The sequence below is a fragment of the Carlito syrichta genome, unplaced genomic scaffold, assembly GCF_000164805.1.
Source record: "Carlito syrichta isolate Samal-C Ts95f unplaced genomic scaffold, Tarsius_syrichta-2.0.1 Scaffold314298, whole genome shotgun sequence".
NCBI classification, from domain to species: domain Eukaryota; kingdom Metazoa; phylum Chordata; class Mammalia; order Primates; family Tarsiidae; genus Carlito; species Carlito syrichta.
Genome location: NW_007258394.1, coordinates 211,371 through 232,266, shown reverse-complemented (window position 1 = coordinate 232,266; position 20,896 = coordinate 211,371). Strand labels below are relative to the sequence as shown.

General features: G+C 38.0%; 1 protein-coding gene across 2 annotated transcripts; it reads right to left on the bottom strand.

The window, feature by feature from the left end:
* Positions 1-127: 127 nt before the first annotated feature.
* Positions 128-20,006, bottom strand: ZNF197 (zinc finger protein 197). Of its 2 annotated transcripts, none has more exons than XM_021719197.1 (6): positions 19,565-19,693; positions 15,528-15,997; positions 14,199-14,358; positions 13,830-13,921; positions 13,114-13,240; positions 128-2,959 (listed from the first exon to the last, which is right to left on the bottom strand). In XM_021719197.1, exons 2-6 carry the CDS (start codon positions 15,915-15,917, stop codon positions 639-641), a joined length of 3,090 nt encoding a protein of 1,029 aa, XP_021574872.1. In that variant the 5' UTR covers positions 15,918-15,997; positions 19,565-19,693; the 3' UTR covers positions 128-638. The 2 variants fall into 2 exon arrangements, with proteins under 2 accessions (XP_021574872.1, XP_008069554.1); XM_008071363.2 differs by lacking the exon at positions 19,565-19,693 and adding an exon at positions 19,965-20,006 and having other exon boundaries at positions 639-2,959; positions 15,528-15,999.
* Between the last annotated feature and the right edge of the window lie 890 nt (positions 20,007-20,896).

Below are 20,896 nucleotides of genomic sequence, written 5' to 3'. Positions count from 1 at the left end.
GAGAATCTTTGAGGTTCATGGAATCCCCCTCGTTCTAAATTGATGTACTTAAATTATGCCATGTTCTAGACTTTGACAATATCTCTCCTATCCAACTTTATTGACAACTGAATGATTTCACAAAATACTTTCACAAAGATCCTTTCACTTAACCCTCACAACAACCCTGTGAGGTAGGTAGGCATCATGTCAACATCTGACTGACAGATAAATTGATGCTTAAAGACTGATTTAATAATATCACACAGCTAAAGGAAAAAGCCAGTACCCAAACCTAGGTCTTTAGATTCCAAATCCAGTGCTCTTCTTAGGTTGTCCTCTCATAGCAGACTCTTGTCCACTCAATTCCACCTTTGACATTCTGGATCATATTGTCTACACACCTTTCTACAGCAGTGATGCCATCTTTAAAGTGTACACTACACATATTTCCAGAAACAACATCCACTTTTTAATACAAAGATATTCTTGCTATTACTTACAACTCCATTGTTTTTGTACACCTGAAAGTTTAACTTTCTGTATGCAACTCACTTATCCATAAAAGGATTGATCATAAACTTTTTCCTTAGAACTATATACCATTCCTCCAGAGTTACTTATGTAGGCAAAAATTCTATTCCATTTTGCATATGACACTAGAGTTTCTGAATCTCAAACTTGGGCTCATTGGTATTTTGTAGCCAAGAGAATTCCTCAACGGTATGGGTTTGCTGTTGAAGATGAAGGTTTGAAGTTTGAGAGAATTCTTTTTCAGACTCATCACATTCACAAGGTTTTTCATCTGTATGAATTTTCTGATGTACCATAAGGTTTTTTCTTTGCCTAAAAACTTTACTACAATCATTACACCCATAGGGTTTCTCCCCTGTGTGGATTCTCTGGTGGCCAACTAAATTCCTCTTAGAAGTAAAGGACTTCCGACACTTCTCACACTCATAAGGTTTTTCCCCAGTGTGCATTCTCTGATGTACAACAAGGTTTTTATTCTGACTAAAGTCTTTTCCACACTCATTACATTTATAAGGTTTCTCTCCAGTGTGGATTCTTTGATGTACCATAAGATTTCTACTAGAGGTAAGGACTTTTCTACATATATGACATTCATAGGTTTTTTCCCCACTGTGAATTCTTTGATGTTCAATAAGGTTTCTATTGTAAGTAAAGCCTTTCCCACACTCGTTACATGCATAGGGCTTCTCACCGGTGTGGATTCTCTGATGGGCTATAAGGTTTGAGCGGTAACTAAAGACTTTCCCACAGTCACTGCATTTATAAGATTTTTCCCTCGTGTGAATCCTCTGATGTCCAATGAGGCTCTTCTTCAGAATGAAGCACTTTCCACATTCATTACACTCATAGGGTTTCTCACCACTGTGGATTCTCTTATGTTCAATGAGGTTTCTATTTGAACTGAAAGCTCTCCCACACTCACTACATTCAAAGGGCTTTTCTCCAGTGTGGATTCTCCGATGTACAAGCAGGCTTGAATTGTAACTGAAAGCCTTCCCACAGTCCTCACATTTGTAGGCTTTCTCCTGTGTATGAAGTTTCTGATGGACCATAAAACTTTTGCTCATAATAAAGGTTTTCCCACATTCTCGACATTCATATGGCTTCTCCCCATTGTGGAGTCTCTCATGGTCAATGAGGTTTCTGTTAGAACCAAAGACCTTGCCACAATCTTTACATTCATAGAGATTCTCTCCAGTGTGGAACCTTTGATGTAAAATGAGGCTCTTCTTAAGAATAAAAACTTTCCCACATTCATTACATTCATAGGGTTTCTCCCCATTGTGGAGTCTCTGATGGTCAAAAAGGTAAGCACTCTGAGTGAAGGCTTTCCCACATTCAGTGCATTTATAAGGTTTCTCTCTGCTGTGCATTCTCTTATGGTCAATGAGGTTTGACTTCGAACTAAAAATTTTCCCACACTTTTTGCAACCAAAGGTTTTCTTTTCTGTGTGGACTCGCTGGTGTAAAAGGAGGCTTTTACTTCGAATGAAGACTTTCCCACATTCTTTACATTTATAAGGGTTCTCTGCACTGTGGAGTCGCTGATGGTCAATGAGGTAAGTGGTTTGAGCAAAGGTTTTTCCGCATTCATCACATTTATAGGGTTTTTCCCCAGAGTGGATTCTCTGGTGCAGAATGAGGCTCTTCTTCAGAATAAAAGCCTTCTGACACTTACTACATTTATAAGGTTCTTCCCCTTTGTGGAGCCTCTGATGGTCAATGAGGTAAGCATTCTGAGAGAAGACTTTCCCACACTCGTTACATTTATAAGGTCTCTCCCCTGAATGGCGCCTTAGATGTATAATAAGGCCTGAGTGTCTATAGAAGCCCTTTCCACACTCCTTACATTTATAAGGTTTTTCCCCAGTGTGGATTCTCTGATGGTTTAGAAGGTAAGCACTTTGAGAAAATGCTTTCCCACATTCATTACATTTATAAGGTTTCTCCCCAGAATGGTTCCGTAAATGCATTAGAAGGCTTGAGCGCTGAATAAAGCCTTTTCCACATTCCTTACATTTATGAGGTTTCTCACCGGTGTGGATTCTCCGATGGTTTATCAGATGGGAGATTTTATTGAAAAGTTTACAACATATATCACATTTATAAAACTTCTTTCCTTCAATACCTATTAAACTTTCAGAAATAGCTGAACCTAAAGTCAAGCTTTCTCCAAATTCCTTCCACTTTTGGCCTCGTTTTTCTGGTGAAGTCCTTTTCTTCTTGTCTTGTTCACAAAGGGAAATTTTCTTCACTTTATCTGTCCTTTCCTCTATTTCACTTTCCCACTGACTTGCCAAAACTTGCCATTCACACTCTTCCTCAAAATCAAGGGCCTTGGGGATACCTCCTTGAAGTCTTTTTGATGTTCCTTTATGAGAGTCTGCTCTTTGAGAAATATTTGGCTTTGATGTCACTTCCTCATTCTCAGTCATGGTCTCCCATTCTGGTAAAAGGAATTAAAAATGCAAATGTTACCTAGTCCTGTGTTTTTAAGGATCTTCAAGTGACTTTAAAATGTGCTAGAGAGCTACACTTTTATATGTATCCAGAAAGGAGAAACTTCATTGAATGAAGGTACAAAAGCTGAATGCTACTGAAAGTGGATTAACATACAACTTACTCTGAGACATTTCTAAGCTCTTTGTCTTCAGAAGGTAGATGAAAAATACAACTGATACTAAGAAAATAGATGCAAGGAAGAACCAGAGGGAGAACATGGGATTTATGTAAGTGATTCAGATCTCAGGCTCAGGAAGCTGGATAGAATAGCAAGAACCATTTGGATTAGAAAGACTTTTCTTTTTTATTTTCTTCATGTTAGGAAGATAGAAACTTTAAAAGAAGGAAAAGTATACTAAGGACTCTGAAAGGCAATTTTTAATTTTTGAAAATTGTTTACTTAGTTGAAAGCAATTTATCTACAGAATAAAGCTCCATTAGAAAGCAACTTAATTTTTAAAATCATATATAACTCCTCATATCCTTTTAAAAAGGAGAAACAGAAATTTTAAAATTCATTTCACAAAAACATCAAATGTGTTGGACTCCCTTACTTAGTTACATATAAAAGGTAAGAGAAGAAATACAAGATGAAAAGAAAAAAATACAGAAACAGAATAAAAAACATGCAAACATCTGTAAAATGATGAGGCTGAACTAGTTAATCTCCAAGGTCCCTTTCTACTTAACATTCTCAAATATATATATTTTTTAGTTGGAGTCTCACTCCGTCACCCAGGCTGGAGTGCAGTGTCATGCTCATGGCCACCCCAGCATTGACCCGCTGGGCTCCAAGGATCCTTCTACCTCAGCCTTCCAAGTAGCCGGAACTACAGGCAAGTGCTACCACGTCCAGCTAATTTTTTTTTTTATTTTTATTTTTATTTATTGTAGAGACGATAAAAAGTTGCCTGGGCAGGTCTCGAAACTGCAGGCTCAGGCAATCCACTTGCCTTGGCCTCCCAAAGTGCTGGTATTACAGGCTGAATTGAGCCTGGCCCTCAAATATTTTAAAATATGAAACAATTTTTATGAAAATGGTTTGGAAGTTTACTTTCAAACTACCCAAGTGTAAGAAAAATTATGAGCTAGTTCCCCAAATTATCTAATAAGTTATGTAAAAATAGTAACATTATCTTCTCTTTGAATATAACAATACCTTCTTCTACCTAACCAGAGACAAAAGGCATAAGAAAGTAGTATAGCTATTTTATTTCATTATAAACTTTATGATAGAGTGATGATAGGAAATATCCAATAAATATTAAACTACAGATATTCTTAGGTCAGACCCTCATATTTCATTTCAACTGTCCCCTCTTTGGGACTCAAACAGGACTGCCAACCACACTACCTAACCACCTGGCTGCAGGGATGGGTATGTGTCTTAAGCCTATCCAACACTGGTACTTAAATTAAGTTTTCTTGTTCACAGTGATTAGATAAAGGATGGTTTCACAAGTCAAGCCAAATGCTGGTGAAGAGGGCACTTTTCAATATAATGAAGTACAAGGTTACAAGTGGTTAGACTGAGGCGGAAAATAGCTTAAAAAAAAAAAGCAACCCTTATATCAATAGCTAGTTAGCTGGTTCAACTACCTAATATTTTAGTATAAAAATCAGACTACCTATGGGCCTACTGAACTTTAAAAGACTTGGTAGAAAAATGTCAGAAGCATAGAGGGAGTTGGTTACTTTCTGCAATCTTTGGTGATTAAAGACTACAAGAAACAGACAAGCTTCCCTACCACCAATTCCCCCTGCCCCTCATCTGCCTCAATTCATGTGTACCACCATTGTCAATGATCCTTCCAATAGGTATATCTGATCATGCTCAAAATACATAATTCTCCATCGCCTATGATATAAAACACAAATGACCGGCACAGTCAAAGAGATGCCTTCACCCATTGTCTGTCTGTTTTTCTGGCATTAACTTGTCAGTATCTTTTATACCCCTAGATTCTAGCCATAGTGAACTGCATGCAGCTGCCCAAAAATATAATGGTATTTCTTGCCTCTCTATCACTACCTATGTCCTTTTCTCTTCCTTAGTTGCTCTTTTTCTTTCCAAGTCACTACATGCCCTACACCTATATCCTTAAGAACTAAGCTCTAAGGTCATCCCCTCTGGACATTTCCACTACTCTTAAGTAAATAAAAAGAATTATAAGGAACTATTATGCATGATTCTATGCCAATAAATTAAACAACTTAGATGAAATGGGCAAATTCCTAAAGCTACAAACTACTAAAACTGACTCAAGAAGAAACAGAAAATCTGAATAGACCTATAACAATAAAGTGAATCAGTTAAAAAAAAAAATTAGCTGGGCTCGGTGGCTCAGCCTGTAATCCCACGCCTTTGGGAGGCTGAGGTAAGTGGACTGCCTGAGCCCACGGGTTCGAGACCCACCTGGGCAGCAAGGCCTCATCTCTACAATAAATCAAAAAATCAGCCAGGCGTGGTAGCGCACACCTTTAGTTCCAGCTACTTGGAAGGCTGAGGCGGAATGATCGCCGGAACCCAGTGGGTCGAGGCTGCAGTGGCCAGGAGTGGCCACTGCACTCCAGTGTGGGTGACAGAGTGAGACTCCAACTCAAAAAAAAAAAAAAATTATACCCCACAAAGAAAACTCAGGCTCAGATTGTTTCATTGGTGAATTCTACCAAACATTAAAATAATGAATACCATTTCTTCACAAATTCTTCCAATAAACATAAGAGGTGGGACTATTTCTCAACTCATTCTATGGGGGCAGTATTATCCTAGCAAAACCAGACAAACCCATTATAAAAAAGAAAACTATAGAAAGACATATCTTAAAAATACAGACATAAAAATCCTTAACAAAATGCTAACTAAGTGTAGCAGCACATTAAAAAAATTATACACTATGACCAAGTAAGATTTATCAGAGGAAAGCAATTAATATAATATACCATTATCAACAGAACGAAGAACAAAAATCACATGACCATCACAATAGATACAAATACTCTATCATGATAAAAACACACCACAAAGTAGAAATAGAAGGGAATTTCCTAAACCTGGTAAAGGACAACTACAAAGAACCCAAAGATAACATTATATTTAATGGTGAAAGATTGAATGTGTTCCCTCTAAGGACAAGAACAAGAAAAGGCTATCTGCTCTCGCCACTTCTAGAATGTGTACTGGAGGTTCTAGCCAGAGCAACCAGGCAAGATAAAGAAGTAAAAGGCATCCAGATTGTAAATAAACAAATAAAATTCTCTATCTGTGGATGACAAAATCTTGTATATGGACAATCCTAAGGAATCCACTAAAAAGTAATAAATAAGTACAGCAAAGCTGCAGGAAACAAGATCAATATATAAACATCAGCCTGGTGTGGAGGCACACACATCCCTGTAGTCCTAGCCACTCAGGAGGCTGGAGGTGGAGGATTCCTTAAGCCTAGGAGCTCGAGGCCAATCTGGGAAACAGTGAGATTCCATCTCTTTAAAACAAACAAACAAAAAACAGTAGTATTTCTATTCACTAGCATTAAACAACTCTACAAGGGAAATAAGAAAACATTCATAATTGTCTCAAAAAGAATAAAATATTAGGATATATTTCACAGAAGTGTAAAACTTATATTCTGAAAACTATAAAACAATGTTGAAAGAAACAAAAGACCTGAATAAATGGAAATGAACTTCATGTTCATAGATGGCAATAGTTCCCAAATTGATCTGCAGATTCACTGTAATCTCTCTGTTAAAATCCCAGCTGGCATCTTCACAGATATTTACTAGCTGATACTAAATTCATATGGAAAGTCAAGCAATCTAGAATAGCTAAAACAAACTCGAAAAAGAACATAGTTGGAGGATTCATACTTCCTAATTTTAAAATGTACTATGCAGCTACAGTAATAAGACAGGGTGGTACTGACATAAGGACAGACATACAGCTCAAAGGACTAGAATTGAGAGTTCAGAAATAAATCCTCATATTTATGATCAACTGGTTTTCAAAAGGGTGCCAAAACAATGCAATGGGGAAGCACAGTCTTTTCAAAAAATGATGCCCAGGATAACTGCATAGCCGCATATAAAATAATGAAGTTGGATCCTTACCTCATACCATATACACAAATTAACTCAAAATGGATCAAAGACCTACATGTAAGAGCTAAAATTTAGGAGAAAATATAGACATAACTCTTCATGGCATTGGACTAGCAATGGTTTCTTAGATCAACACCAAAAACACAAGCAATAAAAGAAAAAATAAATTGGAATTCACAAAAATTTAATGACTTTTGTTCTTCAAAGAATACTGTCAAGAAAGTGAAAAGACAACCCACAGAAAAGGAGAAAATACCTGCAAGTCATACATCTGTTAAAGGACTTATATCTAGGATGCATAAAGAACTCCTATAAATAAATAATAAAAAGACAAATAAATTAAAATATAGACAAAGAATCTGAATAGACAATTTTCTCCAAAGATTTACAAATAGCCAACAAGGACAATAAAGTTATCCCCAGAGAAATGCAAATCAAAACCATAATGAGATATTATTTCAGAGCCACTAGGAAGGCTATAATAAAAAGGCCAGATAATAATAAGCATCAGGGAGGATGTAAAGAAATCAAAACCCTTATAACAAAAATTAGAATTGATTTATAAAAAATTATGTACTCTTACATGTTTAAACTTCAGTCACCTTCAAAGTACTCTCTGTCTGATGCCATACACCTATCAAGATGACTTTTCCATTGCTCAGTTTTTGAACTTGTCAATTTTGACGCCTTTTAGTGCTTCTGCCGTTTTTTGTTTTGTTTTTTTGTTTTGCCTCTTCCATATCAGCAAAAAATATTTCCTTTTGAGGACGTTTTTCACCCAGGAAAACAAACAAAAGTTGCTAGGGGTAAGATCAGGTGAATAGGAAGGGCAAGGCACAGGGATCATGCCATTTTTAGTCCAAAAACTGCTAAACACTCAGCAGATGCACTTGTAAATCACACATCATGAAATGGGCAAATACACTGAAAGAATTTAAAAAAAAAAAATTCACTGAGGCTGAATTTAGCCTCTCACAACGCTAACTGGTACACTGATACCAATGGGTTCCTAGAATACTTACCTAGAGAGGAAAGCCTGTACTACAAAGGGCCTGCCCTCCAAAAAATAATTCCAGGTTTTTTTGGATCCCCCTTGCACACTGCTGATAGGAGGGTAAAATAGTGTAGCTGCTTTGGAAAACAGTCTGTTAGTTCCCTAAACGATAAGTACATATAACAACAGTCTGTTAGTTCCCTAAACGATAAGTACAAAGTGAACCTATGATCCAGGAATTTTACTCCTGTGTATATACCCAAGAGAAACGAAAACGTATCTACATAAAAAATTGTACACAAATGTTCATAGCAGCATTATTAATAATGGCACCCAAATGAAAGCACCTAAATGGCCGTCAACTGATGAATTGATCAACAAAATGTAGGTATTTCCATTTGATGGAATATTATTCAGCAATAAATAGTAATGAAGTACTGACACCAGCTATAATATGAGTGAAACTTAAAAGCACTATGCTAAGGAAAAGAATCCAGTCTCAAAAGACCACATATTGTGTGATTCCATGTATATGAAATGTCCAGAAGACACAAATCTATAGAGACAGAAAGTAGATTAGTGGCTGCCTAGGACTAGATTGGAGCAAGGAGTTAGGTGGAATGAGGGTGGAATGCTGAAGTGTCCAAGATTCCTTTACGGGGTAATGAAATGTTCTAAAATTGACTGTAGTGATGGTTGCACAACTCTGTGAATATAACCACCACTGAACTGTATACTTTAAATGATAAATTTGATGGTCTGTGAATTATATCTCAATAAAATTGTTATAAATCTTTCCCTGAATCATCCTCCTCCCACTCTCCCAATCCTTCCATCATCCTAGGCTCTTATGGGCTCACATGACCTTGTGCATACTTTTATTATACAGTGGTGCCAAACTGTGTTGTAATTATCAGTGTAAATGTCTATCTCTCCAACTTGAATGTACTTTAAATCAGGGGCTATGCCTGACATGGGAGGTACTCAATATTTTTTAACACTTTCCTTCACGTTCTAGTCCAATGTCTTAAATAAACATACAAATCTTTTACATATTACAGCAGTGTATGTAAGCTATCTAGAAGTATGCTTTTCTACCACAGTTTATCAGTGCCCAGAAATTGAGTACACAGAGTTATCATTAATAGTTGATAATGTTATAATATACTGCCAGGTCAAAGCACCACTGTCTGCTTAGTACTTTATCTTGGAGAATTTGTTATGCCCAATTTTTTTTTTTTTTAAGTCTCACTCTGTGCCTGTGGAGACGGGAGTGCAGTGGAGACTGGAGTGCAGTGGCACACTCACATCCACCACAACTTCAACCTGCTAGGTTCAGGTGATCCTTCTGCCTCAGCCTTCCAAGTAGCTGGAACCACAGGTGTGTGCCACCATGCCCAGCTTTTTTTTTTTTTTTTAAATGTAGAGATGAGGTCTTGCCAAGTTGCCCAGGCTGGTCTCGAGCCCCTGGACTCAGGCAATCCTCTCACCTTCATCTTCCAAAGTGTTGGGATTAGGGCAGGAGCCACTGTGCTTGGCCCCAACTTTTAACCATTATAATTATCAGAGACTATCTTTAGACATATTACTTATTTTTCCTCTTTTTGAACCATTTCCTTAAAGTATCCTCCTCAGATCAATATTACTAGGTCAATGGGTATAAACACTGGGCACCTGCTTGCCAAAAACTCCAACAACACTGGAGAGTATGTTTTATTTATTAAAATCGATTCAAACTTCTCTTTCCTCAAAGATCCAGAATGATTAAGCAATTCGAATTTCTTTTTTTGAGTTGGAGTCTCACTCTGTCGCCCAGGTTGAAGATTCAGAATGATCAAGCAATTCCAATTTCTTTTTTTGAGCTGGAGTCTCACTCTGTCACCCAGGCTGGAGTGCAGTGGCACAGTCTCTACCGGCTGAGCTCAGGTGATCCTTCCACCTCAGCCCTCCAAGTTGCTGGAACCACTGGCATGTGCCACCACACCTGGCTAACTTTTTGATTTATTGAAGAGACGAGGTCTCATCATGTTGCTCAGGCTGGTCTTGAACCCCTGTGCTCAGGCAGTCCTCTTGCCTCCTCCTTCCAAAGTGCTAGAATTACAGGCTTGAACCACCAAACCCAGCTTCCAATTTCTATTATTACATTTTTTTGTTTAATTCTTAAACCCATATGTAATTTACTTTAGTGTACAGCATGAATGTTTTTCATAAAATTAGCCAATTGATCCATAAAGCCTACTTTAAACTCCTTAGAAAAGATTGCTTATTAAGTAAATAGCACTGGCACAACTGAAAGTTACCTGGGCTAAAAACAAGTTGGGCATAGTGGTGCATGCCTGTAGTCCCAGCCACTAGGGAGGCTAGGGCAGGAGGACTGCTTGAGGCCAGGAGTTCAAGGCCAGCCTGGACAACACAGTAAGACCCCCATCTCAAAGAAACAAATAAAAATCCCCAAAGGACTACTATGTCATTCTGTATATCAAGACAGATTGATAAATATCAAGATGGAATCAAGCTTAAATATAAACATCAAACAATAAAAGTATCTTAAGAAAATACAGGTTTTTTTAACCCTTCACACTCGGAGACATCTCATAGATCACCTACCAGCAACCTGACCACACTTTTTTTACAAAATAGTGAAAAACACATCACTTCATATTAAATAGTATAGTGATAGAACCAATTATTTTATTGTAATATTTGGCTTATAATGAAATTTTGGACACTGAGGAACTTATGACAAAAAAATTTTAAAACTTTATATTTTTCTAACATAAGGTAATGAGTGAAACAGTCACTGACAAGCATTGCAGGTTCATTGATACATAGTCATTTGTTTGATGTCTTCCACCTGGTGTTTTTCTATTTTAGCAGACAATGCAGTCTTGTTTTCTTCCTCCCACACTAATAATATGTAATTTATTGTTTTGTTTGTTGTTCAAAGAAGATGTGGAAGGATGCATTTATGATTCCTGAAGACCTGTTCTCAACTGATAGATCATATCTCAGTATATATTCCATCTCTTTATTTGCTTTTTCATGCAATTTGAATGGAAAACTTCAAGGAAACATACATTTTTTAAAAATTTGCACTTGTATAAGTTTGTCCTATATAATCACCAGCAATCTCCTTAAGTTCCCTGAAAGGGGACATCAGAGTGGTTTGCTAGATTTATGATGCTCCCTCAGAGGGAACATCCAAGAGCAAAGGGCTTAAGAAAATGATTTTATAGGGAAAATGACCATCAAGACCATAAAGGAAAATAATGCTAAGTTTGACTACATAAAAAATCTTCTGAGGCTTTAAAAATAATTTATAAATAAAACTGGAAAGCAAACAAATGGGAAAAATATATGCAACAATTGAAAAGTATTAGTGGTTCTAATATAAATATATATATAGGAAGGAAATGAATAAGAGTAAAATGATCAGTAATCATATGAAGAGACTTCAACCACACTAATAATTAAAAAAAAGAAAAACAAAGATAGTAATTCTTCATCTACCCAACAAAGATTTAATTTAAAAAACTGACCAAGCCACAAGTATATACAGGGGATATGGGCTTTCCTGCGCTCTTTTTGCGGGAGTTTAATTTGTGTATTATTGGTAGAAAGCATATTGGTAATTATGTATCAAAGTATAAAATCTATTGACTGTTTGACCCGCCATTGCCCCTGCTGAGATACTAAAGGATATATTCTCAGAAATATAAAAATAATACAGTACAAATTACTACAGACAATAAAATAATGAATAAGGGTTGCCAGGTACAAAATCTACATACCAAAAAAATCAGTACTTTCATATATGCAAACAACAATCAATTAGAAAATATCAGAAAAAAACTCCAATTTCAAAGAATAAATGTTACCAGCATTTATGTAGGGTCTAGGCAATTTTAAAACATACCTGAAATATACAAAGGCAATACATAAAAAATGGAATGGTGTATAAAGTTCTTGAATAGAAACATTCAGAACCATAAAGCTGTCGATGTACAACATAATACACAAACAATGGAATACTATGCAGCCATTTAAACTGATACTATAAATTTGTATTTCAGTGAAAATTAGTGTGGCTGATTACTCAGTTTTCAATGTTGATTTCTCCAAAATCTTACTCTTTTCTTCAAGTTTCAGCATAATTGTTACCTCCTTTATGGCTTTCCCTAACCCCCAAGAATGAAATTAGTTGCTTTGTCCTCTGCATTCCCATCACATAAAGCTTACACCACTCTTGTAATAAGCATTGTATTCTGCCTTGTATGTTTACTCTTTCTGTAATTACCTCCTAAACCATGGTAAGCTATGTAAGGGCAGAATCACATCACTTTCACAGTAATACCATATGATAGGTGTTCAATGTTTGTTGAAAGCACAAATTTTGAAAATATTATTTTATCACTAATTAAATAAGTCTACTTTAGAATACTATATATGTTAGCAACAATTTAGAAAAATGGGATTACTCAGTACAAACGGAGAGTTCTTATATAGCACTGATAAGAAAAGAAAGGACAGGGATCACTGGGGAAAGTAATTTGGCAGTATGAAGCAAGCTAGCAATTGTATTTCTAAAAAATAATAAAGAAATTTTTAAAAGGTCTAAGCACAGAGATAGATGATTATTACAGCAATTATCCCAAATAAGGAAACAGCTAACTGAATTATGGTACAAACTTTACAGCCAATAGAGAGAATTACTGCAAAGAGCTACTAATATAAGAGCAAGAACACAAGGAAAGCAAGCTATAACAATGTATACCCACACACATATTTAAGCAATGTTAAAAAAAAAAAACCTTAAACACATAGAGAAAAACAGAAAAGTAATATATCAAAATGTTGATAACAGGTATCTGCAAATAGTGAAGGAATTTTTTTCTTCTTTGTAATATTTTGTTTTCCAAAATAATAAATACTAATTTTATAATCAAAAAGCAAATAAAGGCTGGTGAAATAAAGGTAAGAATTACAAGAAGAAGGGTCCTTACCCAGGGAGGTCACATTTCCATAATTCTCCAGCATCACATCCCAGTACAAGGCCCTCTGAATTGGGCCCAGACATGCCCATTCCTCTGAAGTGAAACATACTGATACCTCCTCAAACATCACCAATTCCTGAAATAACAGGTGTGAGTGAGATTATCAATGCCCAGAAGCTTACCTATTAAAGGCTCTTTTCGGCCGGGCTTGGTGGCTCAACCTGTAATCCTAGCACTTTGGGAGGCCGAGGCAAGTGGACTGCCTAAACCCACGGGTTCGAGACCCACCCGGGCAACTTAGCGAGACCTCATCTCTACAATAAATCAAAAGTTAGCCAGGCGTGTTAGTGCGCGCCTGTAGTTCCGGCTACTTGGAAGGCTGAGGCGGAAGGATCACCAGAGCCCAGTAGGTCAAGGCTGTGGTGGCCGGGGGCGTGCCACTGCACTTCGGTCAGGGCGTCAGAGTGAGACTCCAAAATAAATAAATAAATAAACAAATAAATAAAATTAAAAGGTTCCTTTCACCTTTAGGGAAGAAATACATTGTGAGGCCATGGGATGTGCAACAGCCATCAGGGAGACATGAAGAAGCCATAGTGAAGTCTGTCATCCAATAGCATGGATCTTGATTTAGAATGGGAGCGGACTAGACACCCAAGCACTAGGACGAGGGCACTTTAGTCACAGTTAAGTAGTGCAGATAGGAAAGAGGTTGCAAACCTTACCTGGGGCTGGGCTGTTAGGAGCATAAGTGCCATTAATTGATTTCTTGGGTTCTCTTCCTGGGAAAGGGCAGAAGCTTCAGGGGCAGGAGAATCTGAGGAAGGAGGAAAAGCTGCATGTGATACCTACGGAACTTTTCAGAGTGACCTCTACGTGCAGAACTGGAATAACACAAAAAGTAGCAATAAGAAGGATACAGAATCAGAGAGACCCAAGAAAGAATGAGAGAGGGAACAGAAGGAACAGCAAAAAGAGACTGGCACTGTAAAGGATTCTTATACAGGGCAGAAGAAAAAACTCCCTAGCAGAGGAGGAATGAGCCACAGAAAGGGTCCTGGAAAAGTCCAAAGTCAAGGCCACTGAGTAAGTACCATGTTGAGGCTCCTGGAGGTTGAACACCACTGGGTCTGTAAGGGGATTTGGGCAAATTTCAGCTGCTATGTGGCTGCTAGTGAGTACGGGAGGAAGTATTGTTCCTGGAGAACTCATCTCCTTCTGGAGAGTGTCCTGATCCTGGACAAGGACTGGAACCTGGAAACAAGCAAAACAAAATAAGTTGGTTCTTCTTGTACCTTCAAAAAATGAACTCACTTAACCAACGTGGACCTCTTTCTGCCCACGATCTAGAACTGTGAGATCAGAGAGACCCATCTGAAGCAAGTATGGAGCAATAAAATAGCAACTGAGAGCAATGCAACTGTACACTCAGAACAATGGAGCTGCCCTCTAGCCACAGACGTAACACTAGTGAGCTCTCTGACAGGAGACAGTACATAATAGTTGGAAGAGAAGCCGAACCTGGGTATGGGTTAAGGAGGGAATGGGAAATAACTAGCAGTAATGAAGACCATGATTTTTAGCTTCATATCTAGTTTTGGATCAGGCTTAGGTTCAGTCACATCTGTTCTACTTACTTGCCTTCTATTTATTTACCCTTTTACCTATCTCTTTCTGCTCCAATACAATAATAGGTAGGTACCGAGAGACTTGGCTCTGTGGCCAGCTAGATGTCTGCTTCAGTTTTATCTCTCAAATAAGGAGGATGCATTCATAATTTGTAATGAAATAGACAGCTTTATTTTTTGTGATTAAAACAAGGCCATCCTTGTTTGAGTTATGACTCAGACTTCTTAGATAGAAATGTTTCTAGTGGGCTATAGATTTACAGAAAGAAATCTCACATGCAAGAGGCCATAATAAGATCGCATTACAATGGTCAAGGTATAAATCTTATCAGAAGCAAATGTGTTAGCTCAATCCCTTGGCTTGCAGAATCCCCAGTAGGCACACACAAGGGGAGGTTGTACCAGATCCAGAAAGTATGCTACTGCCTTTTATACTCCAGGCTTACATCACCATTCCAGACTTACAGAAACAATACATATGCTTCTGTTTAGGGAAACATTTATAAATATTATCTTCAGGTTCTTGAAGCAAACTCAGCGCTAGCAAGCATCACCCAGAGGACAAGACAGAGTAAGTGCTTTTGTGCTGATTCTGAGTTAAGCCCAAAGACCTCAATCAAAAGTCCATTTCTCTGCAGAGATATTCTATGGTCTGAATAGCTCAAGAACTAATTAGCACTAGTGTTGCTAGTGTGCTATAAGTTGTTAATGAAAATCACAAGACCACCCTCCCACCCAGCCTCAATTCTTTCCCTTTATCCCAACCCGCCTCCCCCCGCCCCCCACCCTTCTTACTTTTAGTGCTGGTTCATCAAGGTCTTTCTGCAGCTCCTCTACCAGGGCCACAGCCTCCTCACCACTCCCAGGGCGATGCAGCTGCACCCAGGTCCGAATCTCCCCAGGTAAGATGCTAAGAAACTGCTCCAGCACCAGCAGCTCCAGGATCTGTGCCTTGGTGCGTGCTTCTGGCCTCAGCCACCGGCGACAGAGTTCCCGGAGCCGGCTCAGAGCCTCCTGAGGTCCGGATGTCTCATGGTAACGTAACTGTCTAAAGTGTAGATGAGAGGTCTCCCAAACAGAGGAGCTACTCCCTTGGAAGCTGGTTCCCCATTTCCAGGTATCATCCTTTCCTTTCACAAGACCCTCTTGTCTCAGAGTATTGTGAGCCCAATTTTCTCTGGTCATTGTTGTCTTTTAAGAAAAACTCCTCTCCAGGTACCCTTAATCCTTGCTTGACTTCTTCCTTAGAGCTGGGACAGTATCATCTCTAAGACCTCAAGAAATCATTGTTAGTTAACTCAGAGAAATAACCAAGTTGTCCAGACCCCAGTTGCCTCCCAGTAATAAAGAGAAGCTCTGTGAATCCAAGGTTCTTGGCTCTAGACTGCTTTTTCTGACAGAAGCCTCTACTTAAGGCTCTGAGGGCACAGCCACTCATGTTACCCAAACCATGTTGAAACCAAACACATGAAATTTCTTTGGTATTTATTCATAGACTCTCCTTCATTTAATTACAATAAACTCCTAACCACTCTCAATGGGCATCCTGGCTACTCCTGTGTAACCCTGAACAAGTTACTTTACTTATGGGACTTTTTTCTTAAGCAGTAAAATAGAATTAAAAACAGGTCTTATCTCTATCTCATGGGATTGTTGTAAGAATTTGAAGTCTAAATATATTTCAAGTTTTTTAACAGTGCCTGGTACACAGATTCAAATGTCAGCTTTTATTCTTCTGTAACTAGCATTCATTCCTACATTCAGCAGGATCAACGTAATCCTGGTCTTAATCCTGAAATTTAAAAAAAATCTTAACATCTTCTCAACAAATAAAAAAAGGCCGAATTAAGTTCTGTGTAGCTTTGTTGTACATTTTAAATTCTCTGAAAATTGTTCATTCTGTTAATCAAACTATATGAATAAATAAGAATAAGGCTTTGTTATATAGAACTCGGGTTTGTTGCTGTATAGAAACCATCTGTTCTTTAGAAATAACATTTATGTTTCTGATTATAAAGCAGAAAATGTATAAAATCAGAAATCACACCAAAAAAAGAGAAAAATAGTCATTGCTAGTGTTTTGGACTATGTCCTTCTAGTCTTTTGTGTACCAGTTTAGGTCACAGATTGACTCCAACTGTATTGCTCTATAACTTGTTTTTCTCACATATCATGTAGTGAACATTTACTAAATATTCATTATTTTTAAGAGCTGTATGAGTTCATTCATATTAAGTAGTTCCTTGTTGCTAGACATTTAGATTGTTTTCTAATTTTCCCCTATTATAAATAAGGCCACAATGACTATCCTTGTTAAGGAATTTTTGGTTACATTTCTGCTTATTTCTTCAGGATAAACTACTAGAAGAAAAATGGTTTGGCTGAAGGGTACAAACATTTTTAAACTTTTAAGATTATAACAGCTACATCAGTGACCTATAAAAACATCCTCATTAATTTTATTTAACACACAGACTCTTAAAAAGCTATAACTGAGCAGAGGAGGCAGAAATAGAAACACAATTTCAATATAATATGTAAGTACAACTAATAAGAGAACATAAGAGCACACAAAGGACTCATGAAAGGTAATTTGAACTGGGCTTTAAAGGAAAAATAAGACCACTGGAATTCCAGGAAGAAATATATTTTAAAAGAAAAGCAAGGGAGTACTAGTGCATATACCTCTGTTAGAAATGTGCTTTGCAAACCAAAGAAAGAAAATAAACTTTGAGGCAGGATTGTAGAAATAGAGAAGAGAGGTAAACAGAAGTCAAATTCTAAAGGCTTTTTAGTGGCAAAAAAAGGTGATTATGTCCTATAAGAGACAAACATTCATTAAGGAGGTTTACTTTACATTTTTCCTTGTTATTTTAAAAAATAGGTAATATATTCAACTGGTTCAAAATTTAGGCACCTCTCCAGCTACTTATGTATGTACAAGTGTATACATATATTGTCTGTATTTTCCTTTTTTCACAAATGGTAGAACACCATGAAAATGTGCTGCCATCTTCTTTTTCTCAGTATATCCTAGCAATCTTTCCTGTCAGTATATAGCCCCTTCCCCTGTCTTTATTGATGTATGGTATTACTGCATGGATGTATCATAATTTATTCATTCCAGTACTGATGAGACATTTAGGCAGTTTTCAATCTTTTATTACCAACAATATTATCATGGATAACCTTGGTCATACATCAATTTGCATACATGTAGGCATGTGCAGGAAAAGTTCCTTGAAGCAGAATTGCTGAGTCCAAAGATATGTGCATTTACAATTTTGATACTGCCAGTTAGTCCTGATTAGGACTGTACCAACTCACATTTTACTCCTTCATCAGCAAGAGATACATGGAAGTACTGATTTCCTCACTCTCTCACCAATACAGTTGTCAAAGTTTGAGATCTTTGCCAAGTTTTTAACTTGTACTTTAAGTGAATAAGTATATAGGAGTTTATATATTTTTTTCAATTATTCATATTTTGGTCATGTTTCTATTGGGGTGTTGGAGTCTTGTTAATTTGTACAAACTCTTATCATTGGAAAATTGTCCTTTGTTTATAATGGGAGGAGCAGATTTTTCCCTGTTTGTCAGGTGTCTTAGTGTCTGTGTCATCTGTGTCATATGCCTTTGCTTACAGTGGTTTTTGCTGTATAATTAATCTTTTATTTTATGGCTTCTGGTTATTGAGCCATAATTAGAAATATCTTTCCCTCTATGAGCATGAAAGGAGTCTTAAGTGGGGCCAGGAACCTATAAAGGAGGAATGATGGGGGAGGGAGGACTGGATATTAGGAAGGTCAATTAGGTTTTTGCAACAGTCTAAACAAATTAAGTTTTAAACAAAGCAGCAGTAGGGATAAGATAATTGAGAAAAACTTGGCAGTTCTTGGTAACTGATCTGGGGGCGACGGATTTTTTTTAAAAGGATTTTAAATAATTTTACACTAAATTATCAGTACTCTACATTTACTTCACAGATAAAAACGACAAATCCTGAAACATACATTTATTTGCTTCTCACAAAAGGTTTGCAAAGCAGATGTATAAAAAGAGCAAAAGGCACAGAGAATACAAGTAATTCACTCAAGGCCACTCAGCTAGTAAAGATGTGGGAGCCAAATTTGAACTCAGGGATTCTAATTCCAAAAGTCCAAAATAATTTCATCTAAGAAGAAACTCATAAAACTCAGGCAACACATGAATGATTTAAAACGATATTCCAATACTAGTCCACAATAAAACTTTACCTGGCAAGTTGCTAAAAGAGAAAACCACCATCTATACATAGTCACTAACAGGTAGGCAATGACTTTTTTTGGCAAGTCACAGCATTTATTCTGAGTTTTCAGTCTTATTACTTAGAGTTAAAATATATTCACCGAAATAATGGTGATATGGGTTAAGTTTGCTTTTTAAATACCTTTATATTACAGAGTTAAAAGATGACAGACAACTGTCCCATCCCTTAATTTAAAAAAAAAAATCTGTCCCCAGAAGACCGAGGGCTAGGTCTAGGGAAGCCTCAAAATGTTTCTGTGCATCTGCCTCAGAGAAGACTGAGGAAGAGCAGAAGGGCCTGAATCTGTTCCCAAAGCTGCAACAGATTCTGTTTAACTCCAGCCCTAGTCCATAGTCCACACACACAGACTCAGGGGCGCTGTCAATATCTCCCCCAAGCCGGCTGCGCACCTAACAGAGCTGAGGAGGGACAGTACTGGGGGCCGGGGCCGGGGAGGGGCCAGCGACGGGTGTGCGGTTTTAGCAAGCTCAGACCGGGCCGCCCTCCGCGCACGCCCACCCGCCCCCGAGCCCACTCCGCTCACCGGGGGCTCACGCTGTGGTTCCAGCCTTGGGTACTGCCGCCTCGGCATTAGGCCGCTAAGAGATGACAGACTCAGGAATGGGACGCAGCGGCAACCGAGGCCCAGAATAATGGCCGAGACCTGGATACTGCGACTTCCGGTTGCTCCCCCGCCCCCCGCAATTCCCGCCTCTCTAGGAGACCGCATCTCTATGGTGCATTGCTTTTCCTAGAGTAGATGAGGAGGGGCGGAGCTCCTAAGTACCCGTGTCTTCATTTCTCCCGATGTTTCAGACTGGACGAGTGCGGAGATAAAAGACAGGGCCCAGGGCTTCAGGGTGCTTGTTGCCTCCTGAGAGAGCTATTTCTGTTTTAATTTGCATTTCAGTTGAAGTTGATAGGGAAACTCTCATATGTCTCACCTGGCGGGTGACTTTTCTGGTCTCTTCTTGAACCTATGGTAGTTCTCACTGTAAATAATAACACGGCTTATAAATTGCTCTTTGTGAATTCACTTATTGTGGTGTATCTCTGGCTCTAATCATGGCTTAATAGAGCTTTGATATTAAATGGTAACCAAATTGAAGTTGCAAGGTAATGTCTAAATGGCGGGGACGCCCTCAGCCCAATAGTCCATCACCCTGTATGAAGGAGTCTGGAACTCTGATTCTGTCTTTGATTTTCAATCTCTTAGGTACTGACATCTATAATTGACACCCCTATTTGGGACTACAGCTGGAATCTGGCTCCAAAAGAGCAAGGGCCATGTCTTTATGGGTTCCATATATGTAGCACCTCGTACAAAGCTGGAGCCATACTAAGTAATAGATGAATATTTGTTGAATGAGCAAGGTTCATGTTATTGTTTATTTCTGTATGTTTTATCCTAGTTTTTCTTAAACATGTGCTTAAAAATTTCAACTTTTACTCATTCATTCATTCAATTATTACCTGAGTACTTGCCATGTCCCAGATAATAGGGACTAGGAGCATAAATTAGGAGGTAAAGTTCCTGCGCTCATGGAGCTTACATTTCTAGTGGAGGTAGACAGAAAACAAACAAATACAAAAAATGACAGGTAGTGATACATTTTAAGAAAGGGTAGAGAGGACCCAACAAAGGAGACTGAGAAGCAGCAGCCAATCAAGTAGGAGGAGAACCAAGAAATAATACTTTATGGAGCTTGAAGCATGAATGGGTAGATTCTGAAATATTAACCAACGTGGTCCCTGCTCCCCCCACACTAAATTATTTTGCTTGTAACCTGATAACTTCTTCTGATCTCCAGGTAGTTAGGGGTTATTCATTATGGGAGTGGAAACAAAGGAGACAAAGAGTATACTGTTAGGTCAA